At 42.6% G+C, this 21,939-nt stretch overlaps 1 protein-coding gene across 2 annotated transcripts in view; it reads right to left on the bottom strand.

Moving 5' to 3' along the window:
- atp2a3 (ATPase sarcoplasmic/endoplasmic reticulum Ca2+ transporting 3) overlaps positions 1-21,707 on the bottom strand; it is a 333,837-nt gene extending 312,130 nt beyond the window's left edge. For both annotated transcript variants that reach the window (XR_013845186.1, XM_080040772.1), the window contains exons 1-5: positions 21,321-21,707; positions 5,786-5,803; positions 4,997-5,079; positions 1,002-1,106; positions 153-291 (exon numbers count right to left, since the gene is read on the bottom strand). Coding sequence is in view for 1 of the 2 variants with exons in the window: in XM_080040772.1 (XP_079896898.1) it covers positions 153-291; positions 1,002-1,106; positions 4,997-5,079; positions 5,786-5,803; positions 21,321-21,438 (463 nt within the window). In the remaining variant the exon portion in view is untranslated. The remainder of the gene's footprint in view (positions 1-152; positions 292-1,001; positions 1,107-4,996; positions 5,080-5,785; positions 5,804-21,320) is intronic.
- Between the last annotated feature and the right edge of the window lie 232 nt (positions 21,708-21,939).

Genomic DNA, 21,939 nt, shown 5'->3' on the forward strand with positions numbered 1-21,939 from the left:
TGTGTGTGTGTGTGTGTGTGTGTGTGTGTGTGTGTGTGTGTGTGTGTGTGTGTGTGTGTGTGTGTGTGTGTGTGTGTGTGTTTCAATGCTGGCAGCGGTAACAGCATGCATGCCTGCTGGTCCTCTGAAGCTAGACAAAAGCATGAATTTACCTGCCACTTCCACCACGTCCCCTGGGACAATGTCCCTGGCCTTGATCCTCTGCACGGCCTTGCGGTTCATGCGGTACACCTTTCCCATCTCTGGTTCATATTCTTTCAGAGCCTCAATGGCATTCTCAGCATTCCGCTCCTGTGCAGAGAGAAGAAGTGGGGAAAGAGAACATTTCATGTATTGGTAAATGATGATGGACAATACATTAATACATGTATTTGAATCACTTGGATTGTCCATTAACACGTTATTCTCTGTTACAATATTTGAAAAAAAATATGCAAGGAAATTGTTGATGGTCTTTATTGTTGATGCCGGCATCGAAAAAAATCCAGTTTCCTCGTCAACACAAATGAACGAGAAAAACATTTTGCACAAGCGTCCCTGGTTTGTTGATGTTTTGACTTGATGCACAGACGCAGGTGCGCCCTCGTCACATTGCTATGTGCTGTCTGGACATACAGGTGGTAGCACACATGTTTGGATGCACTTTATCACTGTGACAAATACAGATCCTATTCTATTCTATGGTGTCATGTAAAATAGAGGAAAGGGATTTTTTTTAAAAGACACTTTACAGCTGGTAAACAGGATACCATTTTTGGATAATAATACATTTATTTTATACAGCGCTTTTCAATGTACTCAAAGACACTTTACAATAATAAGTACACAAGCTAATTAAAAACAGGTGTAGCAATAAAGCCAACACACAGTGTGTGTGTGTGTGTGTGTGTGTGTGTGTGTGTGTGTGTGTGTGTGTGTGTGTGTGTGTGTGTGTGTGTGTGTGTGTGTGTGTGTGTGTGTGTGTGTGTGTGTGTGTATAGTTGACACAGAGTGAATCTCACCTGCCAGACCCCGATAACAGCATTTGCGATGAGGATAAGGAGAATGACAACAGGCTCAACAAAGGCGGTGACTGTCTCCTCTCCCTCTTCAAACAGAGCCAACACCTAAATGAACACACAGTAAAACACATAGCATTTTATACCCCTCAAGTCTCATAGGAAGCTCAATTATATACATGTCTTGAGTGATGGCTTGCTCCGAAACAAACTCTAAATGTTATATTTGGAAAGAGAGAGGCAGCTGCTAAGTCATCAGACCACAGCACACTGTTCCACTTTGTGTCAGTCCGTCTCAGATGAGCCCAGGCCCAGAGAAGTCTGCAGAAAGTGTGGATGTTGTTGATATACGTATGGCTTTCACTTTGCATGGTAGAGTCTTATCTTGCGTTTGTGGATGTATAGCGACGAACTATGTTTACCAAAAATTGTTTTCTGACCCAATGGCCCATGTAGCGATATCCTTTATAAAATCATGTACTTTTTTTATGCAGTGCCACCTGAGGTCATGGCCATTACATTTTAATTTTGGACCTCTCCCCTTACGTGCAGAGATTTATCAGGATTCTCTTAATATTTTAATTCTATTATGGATTATAAATGGTGAAGTCATTACATTTTTTGCAGGAATGTTGTTTTTAAAGTGTAGGACTGTTTTCCTCTGCAGTTCTTCACAAAGTGGTGAGCCTCACCCCTTTATTTCTTGTGAAGACTGCACCTTTACAGGATGCCCCTTTATATCCATTCATGATAATATCACCTCATCATGACAACCTGAACACTAATGTGTTCTGCAATGCTGTCATAGATAGAGGCTCTTATAACAAGCACTGAAGTACAGCTTTTAGAAAGGGCTCCCCACTGCCACACAGGAATAACTTCACACTTGGGCTTCCATTACTTACAAACCAAAATGACTTGCCAATATAAAGCAGCAGAGAGAGAGAGAGAGAGAGAGAGAGAGAGAGAGAGAGAGAGAGAGAGAGAGAGAGAGAGAGAGAGAGAGAGAAAGGAGGAGAGATGAAGTGGGATCTACTTCTCCTTGATGTGATGGGGCTTATCAAATGATAAAGGGTTCTATATTCTCTAGAGGGCATTGAGACGGGGAAAGCGTAGTACGTCACGGCAGCCTGGGCCCTGGTCGATAGCTCATCATTCCACATCATTTGGAAAAAAACACTAAATCTCTCTCACTGACTGAGCTGAGATTTGGAGGGCAACAATGGCCGCCCCCTTATAAGGAGGATTTAAAAGACACTTCACATTCAGAGAAGGGTTTGAATGCACCCACCTCTACTACTTTCACACTGACAAGGAGTGCATATTGAACTCAATGTGCATAATATAATATAAATATAAGAAATTCCTCGCTCAGGAGGATAATTCAGATTATTGGCAGAGGTGATTTTACACCAATGAGGACATATTTATGAATGAGGACATTGATTTTAGCTAAGAAATGACTTAAAACGTTACACAGTGTTTCTTTAAATAAAAAGTGTCATCACCAAACTGATCTCATTACAGCTTTACACAATGCCCTTCCCGCTCCACACATACGTAACTGACAGCTGAGATACATGCCCACCACAGCAGATGGCCAGAGGTTTTGTTTTTCATCACACTGTGCACGGCAAAAATTGGTAAAAGCACGTTTTAATTAATCTCAAATTGAACAGCTCTCTTAAGGTCAACCTATTGTAATTGGTACAGTCAACAAAAGGCGGCTTGAAATCCAATTCAGCAGTCACTTGACTTTTCCAGTCTCTTCCTGTGCTCTCTCGTCCTCCCATAACATTAACCAAACTTCTTGTTGAGTTAATGTTGTGGGGAGACCAGCCCTCTTTTCTCTAGCTTCAAGCCAAAGGGAGGAAATTAACTTATTGTTGCAGGAGGCTAGTGTGACTTTCTGTGTGGCCCTGCTATATCAAACAGTATGTATTATATACACAACTGCCAAAAGGGAGTTGGGTAGCTATCAGCTTGTCGCTTCAGAAAAATACATACATACATAAACAAATTATAATAATCTAGGAGCAGCTAATGATATATAGCTCACGGAATTGTCGTTGTGAATTAAATTCCCCATTAGAAATGTGTTATAAATACATAATAAAGTATAGCTTAAACTGCCTTGTTTTATCTGATTATAATCTTGACTTTGAGTCATGCAAAGGAAGCAGGAGAGTCTTATCATCTCATTTTGAATATATTCAAAATGCGTCCAAGGCTATGGAGGTTCATCTTTCACTCCTGTTCACCAATGCAGCCACTCCCTGCATAAGTACTGGTGACATGTAGTGAGCAAATAGAAAAGGTAAATAGGAATATTTTTCTTTTATCAGCAGACAAGCTCCGCAAGCTGTATGTGATCAGGTAGAAGCTGCTCGAAGGTATATGTCATAAATTACACAGGTCACAAGGAAAAACATCTCTCTAGTTACTGGGTTTAAAAAATACTCCAGGCAAAAGACATGATATTGAAATAGCATTCAGGTTTTTTTGCGCGGCAGTGGAGCAGTCGGGGCCGTGTTCCACTGTAAACAACCTATTTAAAGTAAAAAGGAAAGCCTGATTTACATGAGGGAAAAGTGTGTGAGCCCACACTCCAAAAAGTCCTGCCGTTACCACCCACGCCTGCTGCTCTCTGAAGCCAACACAAGGAACAGCAATAGAGGAGATAGATTGTGTCATGTACATTTTTAGAGACAATTTTTTCCCCCTACTTTTAGAAATAGCAACAGAGCAATTCCATGGCAGAGACTCTGGGGACGTGCTGTAATAGATGGAAAAAAAGTGATTATGCAGTCAGGATCCCCCCACCACTCCACTCCACTCCACCCTTCCCTGACCTTCAGCGCCCTTGGGCAGCTAGCAGGGTCACAGTGTGAGGCACAGCACCACGGGGGAAGTTTGGTTTCATGGTTTCATTTCCCCCCCCCCAACTTTTGGCATAGGGTGCCCTTGCCTGTTCCCCTCACTCACTGAAACCTTGGTGGAAAAGCCTGTTGTACACAAGTTTCCACATGAAACGGGGACCACTACAGTATTTGAGCAGTCTTTTTACCAGGGGAATAATTAAAGCTGCCCTGACGCTAACGGAGAACTCTTATTTTGGTGGCATTGTTCCGGCCAATGTCCAATAAGGGTCTCAAGGGTATCCCCATTGGGGGTACATTTGATAATCAAGATCAAGAACGAATAACATGAAGGCCACTGGCTTGTGGAAAGGGGACCTACTGTATAGTTCCGTCTTTTCTGACCTATAAATGTTGATATGATGTTGGATATTAGTGTGTCAAATACTGAGTTACATGCTCGCACACCCGATAGTCCACATCTAGGTCGCTTCCTTGGTTCACAGCAGTTTTTTAGAATGATCCATTGTTTGGTTTTGACACTAGCTTGGGTTCTCTTTCGCACATGTCGTTTCCTCTGGTCTGTATCAGGTTGTGAAGTGAACCAAAATGTAGCGTCACACCCTGCGTTCTGAATCGCATTCTCTTTCTTTTTTCTATTCTACATACTACATCTGACGATAAAAAGAATCTAGTTAGGATGCAGTATGCTACAATTAGGACATACTTTTACTTATTTATTTCATCATAACATTGCGCCTTGATTTGCCTTTTATATCCGTCGCATCCCCGTTTGTTTTCATGTGGAGGCTCCGTTGATGTGACGTCACTTCAGGTTTGCACTGGATTATGGGTCAGAATCTCCCAAATAGGATGCTGTTTTCAACACTAAAAAACTCGGCCAGATGTAGTAGACATCCGGGTACTTCTATCCATCCTAAATCTGGCAACAAGAATTGGGACATCCTAAATCTTTTTTTCTACCATACTAAATAGTAGAAAGTATGAGATTCGTAGAGCAGGGATAATCCATTTAAGAACGTAGGGTTACTGACTGTGCTGTCACCGTGTCTAGCTGCTCCAAAATCAAAAACAAAGAGCTGTTAAAAAGGTGTTCACTAGGCTCAGTCATATACTTACAAATGACACACAGGCTGCTAGCAGCAGGATCCTGACCAGAAGGTCTTCAAACTGCTCCACCACCAGCTCCCACAGGGACTTCCCTGAAATATGCAAATACAAATACACGTCAAAAACATTGATGCATGGCAGTAGATTTTATATTTGTGGTTCTGACCGACAAGACTCAAGGTTAGCCCTTATACTGCCAGACTGCAGGTTAACAAGGTAAAATGTACTTTGTACTAAATGTACTCAGATATCATGTAATGTTGTAATGCTGTCATTTATCATTCTCTAAATAAATAAAAATACTATGTATAGGTCTTTAGGTCTTAAGTTGAGATTTCTGGTTTAGAGTATATTGAAAAAAACTAATGTTGAGAAAATGTCCGTTAAAGATGGATGGTTGTGTGGGAAGAAATACACAGAGACAAACAGACAAGGTTTATTTGAAAAAACACCTAAAAGTAAGTTTTGGAGTTTGGTTGAAAGAAGAAGTTATTTTATGGAAGCAAACTAGACAACAGTCTAGAAATTGATCAGTGCTTGAAAAAACAATGTTTTTGCCGGCAGGATCTTCAATGTACCGACATTAGTTTCCAACTACTGATAAGCAGTTACGTTCCCTTTATTAACAGTAAAGTATCGGTGAGTGTGTGTTTGTACATGGGTGGAACGAACACTGTATACACTCCCAAAGTTTAGCCCTGGGTTTACAGAAGAGAAAAAAACAGATCCTGACTTGAGACACTTAATCAGGTAGTAAAGGGAGGAGGATCACAGTTCACTAGAAAAATCAATATTTACCTTCTTCAGCTGGGAGCTCTGTGGATGTCACACCGCGCCGGTAGTAAAGGGATGGATGGTGTGACCGAGGCCAGGCGAGAGGGTGGAGGAGAGAGAGAGAGAATAAAAAAAGAGCAATTAATACCTTTTATTAACTCAGCCGGACTTTGCTGTGCAGAATGGTTTTGGGCATGGCAACGCTGATGGAAAAAAGGCAGAACAGCAACTCTGTTGTTTTCAAGCAGAGACATAGTATATGCTGTTGTTTTGTTACTGACGTGAATCATGAGCAATCCAAGGCTAGGGTGTGCTGTGGAGACTAGAGATAGAGCTTCGGTTAATCGGGCAGATTATTGGCATTTTGAGATAATCAGCAGCGGTCCATATATGTGCTCCCAAGGCTGATTAAAGAAATACACAGATAATGTGTGCATACACTGCAGACAGCCTCATCGGTGTGGCTTCCGTGGAGCAACGTTAACCTTTCTTTCATTTTGAACCTAAATATTTAACTTGTATTCTATACTTATTTTCTTTTTCAATAATCACAGGTGTCTGGAAAGAAAATCCAGAAGTCCCTATATGGCAACATTAAGGAAAACCAACACCAGGGAAGACCAAGTGAAATAAACAATGCATATTTCCTCTTTCCTCTAATTTTACATTTTCCCCATTCGCTAAATATCGGTACCGGCCATTGAAAAACCCATAGGCCCATCTGTCGAGAACTAGTTGAGACAAATGATCCTTTATGGAATTATGATGTTTTGAAATGTTTCGCCCAGTGCCTTTAGAGTAGCTTCAGGCCTACAGTGTTGCCTCAGCTGCATTAAGACGCTCAGTTGTCATCACACAGATGTTCATAACACTAACCCAAGGCCTTTGACGCCTGTATGATTGCTCATCTTCTGCTCCTGCAAAGGTTAGCTGAACTCACAGAGGGTTGTTCAGCCCACAAATGGTTTCAAATCACCTGGGAGACGGGACCCGGTGTATATTTTGACGAAGTGGACGTTGTGTGACACATCTCAGTTGTCAAAACTATAGCATCGGTTCAGTTCCAGTCTGATCATTTTCCTTTCAATACAATTTCTGTTTTCTATGCACATTCATCCTTGAATCTTGTGAGAGTTAAAACATATTTAATTAACACATCATTTTTTCATTATTGCTTATTCTATCCATTATTTTCTTGATTAATTGTTTGCCATTCAAATTGCCACGGTCCAAAACACGGAGATGTTAGTTAAATGTCATAAAAAGAAAATATGAACAGACGCAGTGAATTTGGGGCATTTTTTTGACAGAAAGAAACGATAAATTGCATAAATACGTTGAAACAGAACGTTTCAATAGCTTGAGCTCTAAAGTTTTCCAGGTGCATTGCTATTTCACAATCCCCATCTAATTCCAGACATGATATGCTGCCACTGTGGGCATGTACTTTACAATTTTTAAAAAAAAATGTGAACTATACCAGACTTTGCTTCACATACAGTATGATGTTCTTAAAAAATGCATGCAAACAAACCAAGAGGTGGTGCTGAGGTGACTAAATCGGCCGAATAGTTGGTATTTTGCAAAACCGGAATCAGCAACAACTGTTTAGGTCATTTATCAAGAGGAAAAAACAGATAAACTTTAATTGGTTTCCGGCTGGTTAATGAAATCTTGAGTCGTCCAGGTTGGATTATAAATCGGGACAAAACAAGCTATTCAAAAAGGCATTTCAAGTTTAAAGACCCACAAAGAAAAGAATCAATAGTGGGGAACCTTATCTGAAATGACTTTAAGAATTAAGGTCACCTTCTGTGAGCTTGTCCAGCAAAACACTTCTTTCTTTATCAGAACTGTGGTGATGTGGACATTGACATTCATTTTGCAGCTCAGTCTCTTAAAATGGTTGGACATTATTTCTTCTGTCGCAGCAAACACTGCACCAGCCCCTCCACCCCCCCTCCACACACACACACACGTTTCCATCAGTGTGTCAGTAAGCTCCAACCAAAACAACCCCAGGAATACAAAGCAAGTTGCTCTTTTTTCTTTCTTACATCAGTTTTTTTTTTCATCCGTCATTCAAATGGCAATTAATGCTAGAAATCATTTTGGCATCTAACCACCCTCCGATTTGATCACCAGCAACACAACACAACAACTCCCACAAATGTGTCAGCAGTGTTGAGTACAAAAAACACATAGAACCATTCAAACCAGTCAGTGTCCCCACAAGGAGAAACAGTCAGGCGTGCTTAGTCACTGAGATTTTTTTTTCAGGGCCTCACACAGTCCAAAGCAAAGGGCTGAACAGTTCCAACGTTACCATCAACATCCAGTCAAAACACACATCTGACTTGCATTTAGTGCATTTGTCCACTGCCACTGCAGTCTGTTGTTGTTTTTGTCAGGATTTCTCATTGGAAAAGAAGAGGGTTTTCCCTGTCTTTAGGCGGTGGAAACCCTCGTGTGTCTCCGCGTGTTTGGGGCCACGAGGATCAAACGTGAGCGTGTGGAGAGAGAGAGAGACACACAGAGAGAGAGACAGAGAGAGAGAGAGAGAGAGAGAGAGAGAGAGAGAGGGGAGCTGGAAAGGAGGAAGGAGCCATGACGTATGTGCTTGCAGCCTCCTTCCCTCCAAAAACAAAACCCCCTCGCAGCCACCCACAACACACGTGCAGACACACCATCATTGACATACACAGAAATGTTTTCTCATTACAACTTTTTTTTTTTATAATTCCAAAGCTTCAAAATGGGATTTTTTTTAGTGGCCAGAAAAAAAGTAAACTTTGCCAGTGGGGATGAAATACAGTTGTTTGATAGTTCCAGGTGGAATTAACAGTCTAAATCTAGTTTGTAACAAAACCAGTTGGAGCCAAACAGATTAGTACAGTATAAACTAGACTATGAGACAACACAGATGTTTTTTAAAAAAGGTATTAAAGCCCAGCACTTTGATTTGATAGCTCCTCCTCTAGTCAAAACCTGCTAGCGGAGAGAGCGGCTAAATATTGTTACTTTGGCATTGTGTGTTAGAAAACCATCCCTCATGGGGAAGACTGACCCCTGCACACAGCTCCATGAATGGCCATCCTCAGCCTGTGTAGTGGGTAATAACAGCTCGTGAGTCATTGTGAATGCATGTCTGGAAGTGTTTGGGAGTCCAGGTTTTGGACACGGTTGAACTCGGGGAGGGGAGGGGGGGACTGTTGGCTTGCACTGCAGAAAACATAGGGAAGCCAGTCTGGCCCTGTTCCCCTGTTCCCCCCCCCCCCCCGATTACTGTGCCTCCCTGGACTGGCTGCTTCAGGGTTTTTTTTTAAATGGCTGTGACTCAAGGTGAGACTAGGGCTGCACCATATCACCTGCAATATGCGCAGACAACATAGTTAAATATTGCAATTAATAAATAAAATCCTTATATACGGCTTAAAGTGTTTATGGCGTCTGCCTTGAGTTCACTGCCAACATTGACCCAATATGGTAAAAAAAAACTACCCATGCATACATTGAAAATTATAAAATTAAATGCAATATTTCCATTCCAACAACATGGTTTTATTGTTTATTATGTATTGATCACTTAAAAGGTGGAGTCAGCATTTCAGGAGAATGCTTGTTGTTGATATTACATATATATTTTGCAGCCCTACTGGAGACAAAGATGGACTGACGGAAAGGACAAGAGAGACGAAAAAGGGAAAGCAACAGAGAGGGGGAAATGGGAAAAATAGAAAAAAAGAGATAGACGGAGAAATGGAGAGAGAGAGAGAGAGAGATCGAGAGAGGAAAGGAGATAGGCAAAAGGGGCTGGAGGTGTTGAATGGGGTTCCCCGGCTTCCCTCTGCCAAGGATTCCCTCACAGTCATCTGGGCTGTGTCAACCCGAGGCTTGCCCAAGCACATTCCTGAATACTGACTTCACCACAACACTCCCTCTCTCTCTCTCTCTCTCTCTCTCTCTCTCTCCCTCTCTCTCTCTGTGTCCCCAGAGCACCTCCCGGGCCCAGACAATGAATAAAAGAGCTTGTTTACGCACAGCAGAAGGAAAAAAAAAGGCGGGCAGTGCCGAGCAGAGGGCAGACACTTCCTGGAGACGGTTGCCAACAACAGCGAGCGTGGATCCATGGTTTTTCTGAGTCCTGCGAGTCAGGAAGAAAAGCAGGAAACTGGCCATCCATCCATCCATCCATCCATCCATCCATCCATCCATCCATCCATCCACTGCAAAGGATCTGCTGCTGCTGATAAAGGAGCTTTCAATGCTAGCTTCTGTTAACGCTGCCTTTATTATTCTGTCTAAGCCCACTGGCAAATCACAGCCCAGATCATTAGGAGCCCCTGGTAAAACATTAGGCCACATCTAAAATGTGGTGGAGGCATTATTGACAAGCTACATTTTTTCCGGCGCGCTTGTGTCAACTGCAAAAACATGAGAAAGTTTTCAGCAGTTACCATGGCTACTTCGGCTCATGGAAGATTGAGAATTGCACGAGGTAATGGGCCCCGTGTCTGTCAAAATTTCACCAAGAATAAACTGTTACGCAATCAGCAGCAGCAGGAGCCTTGATACAGCACGCCCTGACAAAAACTAACAACCACACACTCGAATGGGAACGAGCTCATTTCAAGCCTCCGCAGGCCGCTACCATGTATTGTGCACACAGTTAGCAGGAGTGGCAGCTTGCGGGCTAACATACATGCCTCCAATTAAAACAGTCAGCTGGTTGGTGTGTGAACAGGGAGGCATAGAGTGGGTACACAGGAGGTAGCCTATACAGGAGAAGGTAGCGTGTCCACAGTTCTAGCCTATATATATGTTCCCACATTAAGTAATCTATCTAAAAATATTATCGCAGTGTGTGTGTGTGTGTGTGTGTGTGTGTGTGTGTGTGTGTGTGTGTGTGTGTGTGTGTGTGTGACTCATATCCTAGCCTCTCCGTGTCCCCTTAACCTTGAACCCTAACCACCCAGCTGTGATGCCTGAATCTAATCGCCAGTTCCAGGAATATAGGGCCGAAATTTGATCAAATAAAAAAAAATCTTAGAAATGTGGGAACACAAGGCTGTGGTTGACATTGTGCTCCTTCAGAAAAATGTGCTCCATCTCCAGGATTCCCCTCTCCATCCTCTAACCATGAGAATGTAAAAGCAGCCTATACATATCATGGTGAGATAACCCCTCTAATGACACAGTCCACTATAGCTTCCTGTTCGCTGCCCCACTCTCTGCCCTAATGGAGTCTCCCTAAGGTCGGAATGCATTAAAAACCTATTAATGTGAATTGTAAATGTAATACCATTCTCTCTCCCTATATAACCAGTTGGTATCTCCACTGCACAGAAGGTAACTGAAGAGGAGATTGTCTGCAGTCCGAGCAGCACAGTCAAGTCAATGTTACCTGAATTTTCATATGAATGCCAATGGAGAGCTTTTTACCCTTCTCCAACGGGATCATACAAGACCAAGGGCCTCTACGAATAGTCAAATCTCCTTTACTATACCTTAAGACTCATGATGTTGGTCTTTTATGAGTTCATTGTTATCTTTATGGGGGGAGGGGGATTATTTTGTTTTAGTCGAGTTAAATCTTCCTCTCTTCTCTTTAGAGTCGGTAAAGAGTCAAGTGGGTGTTAGAGACTATCTTCAGTAGACCCGCCAAACCTCCTCACAGTCACCCTGAGGAATTGAACTGGACACACAGGGGGAAGTGGGACCAAGTCACTAATCTTTTTTCAACAGCAGTATAATGAAAACAGGACATTCAGCTTCTTTCCATTCAAACTTTATGGTCAATTTCTGCACTAGGCCTATGTGCCAGACATACAGAGGAATCGAAAAATGAATTCTCTCTGACACACGGTGCATTAAGTCCGAAAGGATCAAATAAGTAATATATATAAATACATTCTAAAACAATTAAGGGCCTGCATCCTTTCAAATGGTATTAAAGCTGCTGCACTCAAATACTGCTAGCATCTTTTACAAGGATGAAAGTGGTGCTCCGCGCTCAATGCTAATGCACATAGTGGAATTTCCTGACCCTGAAGATGTCACTGGATGAAAAGTTGAGGGATGGACAACGTTATTTCACTTCAGCCATGTGTGCTACATGTCATGGTATTCCATAATATGTGGAGATATATTACAGTTTTTCTCAGTTGCTTTGGTGCTTTTCTCAGATCAGAATGAACATTCTCATAACTATTAGTTCAACCTCCGCAACATTTAGTCATTTGAGCACATCATAGTAGCAATTTCTCCTTCCTCTGAACAAATTGCAAATGCTTTTGGACATGTATCAGTTGCTATCATACAATTCTCTGCTGTTTTATAACATTGTCATTTGTTTATGTCATGTCAGTCAAAATGAACTATACTTATGGATGCTGAATAGTCGTTCCCAATAAAACTAGTAGTCTTCATTTCATTGCTTGAGTCATTACATACACAATTGTTGAACTAGTTATCAAAATTCTGTCAAGCAAATTTTATACCTTTCTTTATCTTTTTTTCCTGGAAATGTCTCCTAAATTAAACAATTGCTCTCAGGTGGACTTCAGCTTTCACTCACGAGGAGGTGTGTGAAGTATTAGTAACCAATGACTTTCCTCGCTGCATTGCAAGGGATAATATCCGTTGTGATGTAGATGAAAATATGTGGCCAGACAGACAGGAACGTCTGGATGTGCCAGAATGATTTATGTTCAGTTACAATATGTCCTGTTATATTGTTCACATTTGTGCACAGCTCTACCAAAATGGTGTTTTTTTATGTTTGTTCTAAATAAGTGACTGAAGTGTATTTTTCTTTTGCACAATGCTGTAGAATTGCAAAGAGCATATACTGTACAGTAAAAATGTGAAACATACGTATTCAGTGTCTTGTACTCACTTACTCCCCTAACTACAGCAATGTGTAACTTTACTGTAGTTTTCAAATGGCTGTGCAAGTAGTGTATAGTGCTGTCTTGAGCATTTTCAGGTAGTGTCACCGAGTTCTGACCTTTTTCTTGCATTGGAAAACACTGAGAGAATAAACTGTCATAATGAAAACATGACAAAGCCATTTGACTATCTTGTTCATAAACGATGGTGTCAAGACTTCTTATTTTGATGACACTGGCAGTTTCATTGACATCAATACTTGCTTTTGAGGAATAGACTATCCATTTTGAGCAAGTGACGTACTTTTGCAGGTTATCCACTAGGTTTTGCAGTTTGCACTAATTGTTTTGAGAAATGCACTAACTGCTGTGCAAATGTTAATAGTGATGTGAGAAAAGCACCAAAGCGACTGAGAAAAACTGTAACCTCATGGTGTTAGCAGAGGAAGATTTTAATGCTAAATTAAGATATTTTGCATCGCTGCTACCGTCCCGTATGTAAGTGCCACTAGACTCTAGTGGCACTTACATACGGGACCACCAAAGTCATCAATCACATAGGGACACTCTAATGATAGGATTAAACTGTTTAAGAGTTTAGTCTGTACAAAACTAATGGAAAAACCGAGGGACCACCATTAGAGTCCTCAAACGTGGCCATACATAGTTACAAGAGCTCTTTGAAACTACGACCATTTAAAAATGGACACAACAATATTGTTAAAATGTTTCTCCAGAGCCAGGTTAAATGGTTTTGGTTGTATTAATAAGTCTACAAATTAGAACGTTGTGTACATGTTGAGGGAATTTGTCTTTCTCTGAAAGCAGTACGATTTGTTAGCCACTTAAGAATAATTATAGTGGGGCGCCCGTAGCTCAGTGCCAAGGCCCGCAGCAGACCCAGGCTCAAATCCCGCCAGGGTCAGTTATCTGCATGTCCCCTCCTCTTTGCCCCATTTCAACTCTGTCTCTCCTGTCTGTCTAATAAAGCAAAAATGCCCAAAAAATAATATAAAAAAAAAAAAATAATAATTATAGTGCTCAAATAAGTATGTGGAAAATACTAAATGTACAATGTCAGAAACGTTTTAGATTGTTTGGTGCTTATTAACTGTAAAGTGTCAAAAAGGGGATTGAATACAATGTTTCATATACACCACAATTGACGTGCATGTATTGGGACATCCTAAATCTTTTTCTGGCATACTAAATAGTAGGGACGTATGGGGATTGGAACACGGGTATATTCTGGACAAAAGAAAGGAAGTAATAGTGTCATTTAGGTATGGGACTAACATACACCATGAGGGGAGGAATGATGTCCTTGCACAACACAAACAGTATTATTTAAACTGCTCTGTTTGAACAACTGATCCACCTGTGATCCTCTCCAGACACACAGAGGGACAATACCATCAATTGTCATAGCCGCACTGAGATAAGACTGTCCACAATTGGTTTCAAAGTGGAGGTTTTTATCTTTTCTACCCAATGAAAAACAGCAAATGACACCCAGGATTCAGACCCCATGGCTGGCTGCAGCCGCCTCATTGGCCTGGCTGTGTTAAGACGTCATGGGGACTGTGGTCAGGGGGAAAAAAGCAGCTGGAAGATTTTCAGCCCCCTCCTGATGCTGAAATTAAACTGCAGCATCACTCTCAAAGTCTGCATGGGAGAATAACTGAGACATCTAGCTGTGCATTGGAGTTGTATTTTTAGTTAAAAAAAAAAGTATGATTTTCACAAGCAGCCAACATACCAACATTGCGTTAGCCTCATAGCATAATTGCCTAAATCATACTGTATTTACTCTACTCTACTTTTACTCTACGTCTACTTTTCGTTAGCCTAATAGCATAACTGCCAAAGTCATATTTTAAGGGTTATAGAGTAGGGTAAAGTAAAAGTAGAGTAGAGTAGATATGATTTAGGCAATTATGCTATGAGGCTAACGATTGGTAGCCTTATCTTACTGAAAGGTTTGTTCTCAACTACTTAATCTGGAAATCAACACATTATGTTGGTGTTCTGCGTGTTCAGGAAATTCCCCTTTGCTGCACTATAGATTATCTGAGCTGCGATCACAGTGTGTATGCATGTATACATCTGGTCTCCAACTGCACACACTGTTAGAGAGCAGGTTAAGGTTCAAATAGACACTCTGCATTCAAGATTATGAAGGTGGCGATCAGTGCAGTCACTATAAGGAGTTTTGGGGATATGTCACTGTACCAGAAGTCACCATTGTGCTGTTGCAGAGGGGGCCAGAAGAAATAAAAATGTTCTCCACGTATATGAATGCTAACCTAAAACCTTAATATCCGTTTAATTGTACACTAAACTTAGATTTTTTCCACAGCTTTGGTATGCCGCCACACAGCTGTTTATTCTTGTGTTTCTTGAATAATCTGCAGTAGCTCTGAGTCCAGCAGCTAGTAGCTCTGAGTCCAGCAGCTAAGTGTCCAAGTGATACAAAAATAAACGGCTGTAAAGCGAGGGTAAAACATCTCAGTTTAGTGTACAATTGAACTGATATTTAGGTTTTAGATAAGCATGTATATATGTTTATATCTTCTGGCCCCCTCTGCAACCGAACAAGGCTGACTTCTGCTACAGCCTCTCCCCCAAACTCCTTTTAGTGAATGCACTGATCACCATCTCTATAAGCGAACAGAGTCAGACTAACTTTGCATAAGTACGTCATACAACCCCACTTCAAAATAGGTTGGTATGATGGTGGTTAACCCTCATCCTACCAACTTATTATGGACTGACGGGTTCCCTGGTTAGCACTGGCATAAAGTAGCCCCTCCTAATAGTGTGTAATACTTTAAATTAGGACCCATGGCCATCATGACCTCAGTAAATAGTTCCATCTATTAAAACTGCATAGGCAGAATTGGGCGAATTTTACTCGGGTCAAATTGACCCTGATACATTTGTATTTTTAAAAAGTGCTAATTAAAAGGGAACCAGAAAACAAATGACATGAGGTCATTTTATTGTCAAAGTCAAGACAAATTGTAAAAGATGGAGATAAGCACCTGTGAGATATGACAAAAAGTTTACCTCCAGGGTCAAAATGAGCCCAGTGGTTAGGATGAGGGTTAACACACACACACCAAAGGAGAGCCTGTCTCCACATCATTTTGCCAGAGGCAGTCTGCAGTTTTCCGCTGGTGGGTTACAGAGGAAAAAGGAAAATGGCCTGTCATCTGAGCAGGACATGCATGAGGTGATTAGCACAGAACCCCCATATCTCGTCAGGGCTCGCCGCTTCCTCTTTAAGGTCGCAGCTGTGTGTGAAGATTGAAGAAGCTACTTTTTTTTGAACATCGCAAAAGGCTACTACAAAAGGATGGCACCAGGACGCCCAGTAGCCAACTAAATGCTGTGTAAAATAGTCAACAATCCGGGGCCAAGCCCTGCAGCAGACCCGGGTTCGAATCCCGCCCGGGTCAGTTCTCTTCTGCATGTCTTCCCCTCTTTGCCCCATTTCAACTCTGTTTCTCCAAATCTATCTAATAAAGCAAAAATACCGACTAAATATTTGGAATTGTTAGTTCCAAGGATCCACTATTGAAATAAACCGTGAACTTTTCCTGTATTTACTGATATATATCCACACACACTTACCTGCCACACATGATACATCACATGCATCCTATTTGCCTATGTGCACACGTCTCATCTGACTCTGTGAATGTGTTTAGATTACCTCCTGCTTCGCTTTATGCTGCGCCCTGGACACACACTGCACAGCATATGCTCTTCTGTGTACACAGCCCCCTACTTGCAACGCACACATCTTTTGAGTACACATCTCCTCAGTGCAGGCGCGTGTATAGACTATCTAAGGGTGCAGGGGGCCAAACATTTTCAAAAAAAGGGCACCTCCCTCCTCCATGTTAACAAACGTGAGGCCCTGACAGGGGTCAAGCGCCCACGTGTGTGCCCTGATGCCCCTGTTCAAACATAATGCCTCCCATAGAAATATTCCAGACCTGATCATGCTATTCGAAAATAGAATATGACATTTCAAGAATAAAGACAACATACAATGTCAACAATAAACGGTTCGGACTGCAGTAAAGCTGGACATCAAATATTTTGCTGTGGTCATAATAAGACAGACATCGGCTTTCATCTCAATTCTCCCTTCATCTTTTCTCTCTCCCGTAGCCCTAATAATCTTTCTTACAAATGCCCCTGTGATGTGTAGAAGAAGAAAATCTGCTGTATTATTTGGCACCTGAGCATGCTCCTTGTATGACCATAGCACATTCACATACACTGGTTTGAATTAACATTTGAAAAAAAAAACACTAACTAAGGGCAGTGGCAGTGCGTCGGAGCACTGGTGACTCAACACCATCCTCTCCCCATGAGGGCAATGATGGTGAGTGACAGATTGCAGAGGTGGGAGGGAGGAGAAGAACACAAGACAAGTGACTGGCTCCAGCAGGATCACAGCTCTGTTTGAAGGCAGCTGGGCAGGCACACAGGCACACACACAGGCACACAGGCGCACACACACAGCGCCCACTACAACAAGAAAGTGACTCAACTCTTACCCAAAGGACTTCAACTTACTTTTTCGTACAACTTGAAACTCTCCTACATAACACCCGGCAATGTGTGTTGGCCACAATTTTAAAAGGTGGACTATGCAGTTTCGGGGTAAAGGGATACCATTTGCAGTTAGTTTACGAAAATAATATTCTGTACATGTAATTCTTAGTATTGAATAATTCTATCATCATAAATCAAAACAAAATTATATTAAGGAACCCTGGAACCAAACGTAAGACTAGAATATGTTGTGTGAAACAAACTGTGGACCCTGCTGCTATAAGCAACAACAGAGAAACAGTAACTTTTCTGGAACGTTTTCTAAAAATTCAAACAGGGTTCCAGGGATCCAACTATCCTGTTGAGATAAGCTTGATTATTCAGTTATGAGAATTAACCTTAGAAAATGTTACCTTCCCTTAAACTCCCCCCCCCCCCCACCCCTTAAAAAAAAGTTACATAGTGCCCCTTTAACTCTCAAAGCAGCAGGGTTGTTCAGAACAAGTGGTGTTAAAAGGATCAGGGAGCGCACTTGCTATTTGTAATCTTGAGTGTCTGCGTTAAGAAGGAGGTGGGGGAGAGAGCAGGAAACGTTGCTCGTGTTTCAGTCAAGTCACAGCGGCTTTTTCTATGTCAAGTTGTAGAACAGGAAGAGAGACACAACACCGAGTGAGGTCGCACAAGGGGAAGTTGTAATTACTATTTGCGGCAGAAACCGGCAGAGTGAAGAGAATGGGTTGCCTCATTTTCCCCCCAGGCAGGTATCCCCCTTATGAATCCCAAGAAGCAGCAATGTCAGAACTTTAAGGTGCATTTTACATGTTTGGAGAACCAACCAGCTCATCTGGTCGAAAAATCTAATAAATCCAAAAACGTCAGTGAGAGATCAACAGAAGGTCCGTGGAACTTGTGCACTAACTTAAAAGATGAATTCCCTTTGTAATGTTTGAAAGCCACCATATGTATCCAGCATGTGTTCAGTCAACATACACTATGTATCCAGCATTTGACTCTGTAAAACCATTGCTGCAACGACATGTACGCAATGCATTGCTAGGTTGTTTAACCTGAATATGTTACGCAATCGTACGGGGAGTGTCATTTGGCACGACCCATTATAAAGGCTCTCAAGACAACACATGACTAAACTTTAGATTTCTTTTAGATTTTAATTAATTGACATCTTGAATAAGCCCTTCTTACCAAGAAAAACATTTGACCCCAGCACCCCCCCCCCAGCTCAAGAGGACATTAGGCTTTATTCTGATACTGACTCATTTACCTTAACACTTTACCCGCTGGTTGAAATCGCGATTGTGAGTGCACAGGACAAAATGATCAGGCACCGCAAGCCACAACAGCGCACACATTCTTGGTGCACCCACACACAGAGATGAGTGTGTGTGTGTGTGTGTGTGTGTGAGAGAGAGCCTGTTACTTCCTCTACTCCATCTTCTGAACAGACTATTCCACAGTGAAAGTGATAAACTGTCTTGTAAAATGAAGGTGCTTGTGGCAAATGAGCTGCGAGTCAACGATATCTGTCTCTGTGTGTCGAAAACAAAAAGCCAAACTATTTCTCCAACATCTCCAAACTGTGACTCGGCTCGGTAAGGGGTTTTACTGGCACGACACACACACACACACACACACACACACACACACACACACACACACACACACACACACACACACACACACACACACACACACACACACACACACACACACACACACACACACACACACACACACACACACACACACACACACACACACACACACACACACACACACACACACACACACACACACACACACACACACACACACACACACACACACACACACACACACACACACACACACACACACACACACACACACACACACACACACACACACACACACACGCACACGCACACACGCACACGCACACGCACGAAGCGCACAACCTGCCTTTCCTTATAGCGTGGCAATGCATAGCTGCATGTGGCATGTTTTCAAGTTAGTACTTCAAAGCATCATAATAAAAAGGTAAAAGCCTGTACCATCAAGGTCAAATGAATAAGTAGAGTCTCCTCTTTCCTAAGACATTTCGGTCTGGCTTGACCTGGCTTTCAGACATCTTAGTGTTTGTGTTGTTGTGAGGCATCTTGTGCTGAGGGGAGGGTCATAAATCATTGTGTCACTATATCATTGATATCCTAATATGACACTTTTTTAATAGCAGGCATTATCTTGGTGGGTATGACTATGGCACAGCCCTGGAGCAGATCTTGTCTTGTGAACGTGTTAACATCGGTCAATGATCCATCTGATAATGACATTGGGCTAAGAGTGCAATGCAGTGTATGCATGTCAGGAGGGGGGGGGGGGGGGGCTAAGCAAACGGCTTTGACGGACGCTCCCTGGAACAAAAAAAACAAGTGTCACACACACAGAGAGTCCCTACAGTCAACTACAGAGTCTGCGGCTTGCGGGTAAAGGGGAAGGAGCCGTTTAGCAGCCGTACATCACTCTGCAATGGCATGTGCTGAGAGACTAAAACATACCCAAGATAATGTAATGCTACTTCCCCATTTTTTTGTTATAGTGTATGACCCCTATATAGTCCCCCCCCCCAAGGGATGGAAAAAAGGGTATTCCCTCCCTCCCTCCCTCATTCACTAGGCAGGAAGTTCACGGCTAAAAAGCAAAAACGAGATGTTATCTGTGGCAAGACGTTTGCTCTTTTTTCCATGAAGTCATGGCACACTAAAGCCCCTGGGTAGAGAGCGGCTGGCTGGCTGACTGGCTGCAACAAAAGGGCTTCTGTTTGACTGGCACAATATAAATGTCGCTCCACTTCCACAGCTCGGCCACACATGCAAATGACAGGCAAAAGGTGGCCATGGCAGGTTCAAGGCTCTGTAGCCCATGTAAAAGATGATGAAGACTTTGAGGGGGGGGGGGGGGCTGCTGCATGTATGAGGTCATAGACTGTATGCATTAGACCCATGCACTGCTCAAGACAAGCTGTGTTTCCATTTCATTAGCTACTAAAGCTGATGAACAGTGACTTAACTTGCCACTACTTTTGTGGTAATGTGTGTCTGAGGTGTTGCTCTCTTCACTTTCTATCATACATTTTCTTCTTCCTTATCGCATTGTTGAGAGGACTCTGCGACTTGAGAATGTTCATTGTCAATGACTGCTGCTGCAATTATTGTGCATAATGACAAATACACCACTGTGAATCTTGATAGCATTTTGACAGTAGTGCTCTCTTGTGATCTTTATCTCTCTCTCTCTCTCTCTCTCTCTCTCTCTCTCTCTACAATGACACATTCAGTATCCACTTGTTATCTCGTCATTTGAAGGGGAAATGATAGAAGCCATGTGGGGAACAAACTGTTGAAAGTAAAAAACAGGTTGTTCAAGATTCGACGTTCCATTATCTGACACCATGCAGCTCATCTTCCTCCACACTCCAGCTGGCCGGAGCAGAGCACTGCCTGTCTGTCTGTCTGTACTACTGCACTTCCTGATCCTTTTTGCATGTTCACCGCGCACAACTGTGTCAATGCTCGGTGACTTGAGGGCTGCTGCAGGGGCTCTGTTTTCCGCAAGACCTATATTGTTGAACATACTGAATACTCATACTTGACATACTTTCAACCCAGACCTGCATTAGGCGAGTTTAGATGGCACGAGCTGAATAAAAAAACATTAAAAAAAAATGAAAACGTCGCACTGGAAGAATGATTTTCAAGAGTTGAGGTTAAGAGTGTATTTGCATTGATATCTTCCCCCTGACTAGAGGTTCATTTCTGGGTGTCAACTTTAAGTATTTCAGACATGCGGTGAGTTCTTATACAATGATACAGACATGTGAATCAATGAATCTGCAACTTATTAGGCTCCGTTCACACCAGCTGTGCGCCATAAGGAATCATTTTTTTGTTGTTGTTTTTACGCACATCACAGCACGTCTGACATGCAACGAAAGACAGTACTTTGGATTTCCCTGGCAAACAAGTCTGCAGTACGCACCACCAGCTATGAACTCCAATTAAGAATGAATGAAAAACAATTGTAACAATCAAACTACTCACCGTTCGGTCCATATCTCTCCAAATTGCCTTTGACCTGTTCCAGAGTCAGCCCAGTGTTTTCGTTCACGCTGAAGTTGTCCAAAACTTCAGTCGCCGATTTAGTGTGCGCATTTTCCATTTTTCTTGGTGGACCGGGCCGGGGGGGGGGGGCTTTTAGATGATCAGGTCGAAGAAATGCATGTAGTTGAGTAACATATACTTATACTGTGGCAATCGGGAGGTTTGCGCAGGGGCAAGGGGGTGAAACAGCGGTTAATTCCACGTCTAGGCGGCTGCGTACTCTCTCGGTCTACTCCGTCACCTGTCCCCCCACTGAAGAAAACAACCTCCCGCGCGCAGTACAGACGCTGTGGTTGCTCAGTGGATCGACTGACTGCTGCTGTCTCTGCTAGTTCATCTCCATCTGAAGGTGAGCTGCTGTGTGTGTGTGTGTGTGTGTGTGTGCGCGCGCGCGCGTGTGTGCGTGCCGGGATGGACCGCCTCCCCGCCGGCTGAGCACTCCCCTCCTGCGCGCCCATTGGCTGCGGCGTAGCCTACCTGAGCGCAGGGTTCCGCTGTGTGATCAAACACTTCACCGCAAACGTCATCCTTAAAAACAGGATACACGACGCTCTGTCAA

This window comes from Ammodytes marinus, assembly GCF_949987685.1.
Source record: "Ammodytes marinus genome assembly, chromosome: 14".
NCBI lineage: Eukaryota > Metazoa > Chordata > Actinopteri > Uranoscopiformes > Ammodytidae > Ammodytes > Ammodytes marinus.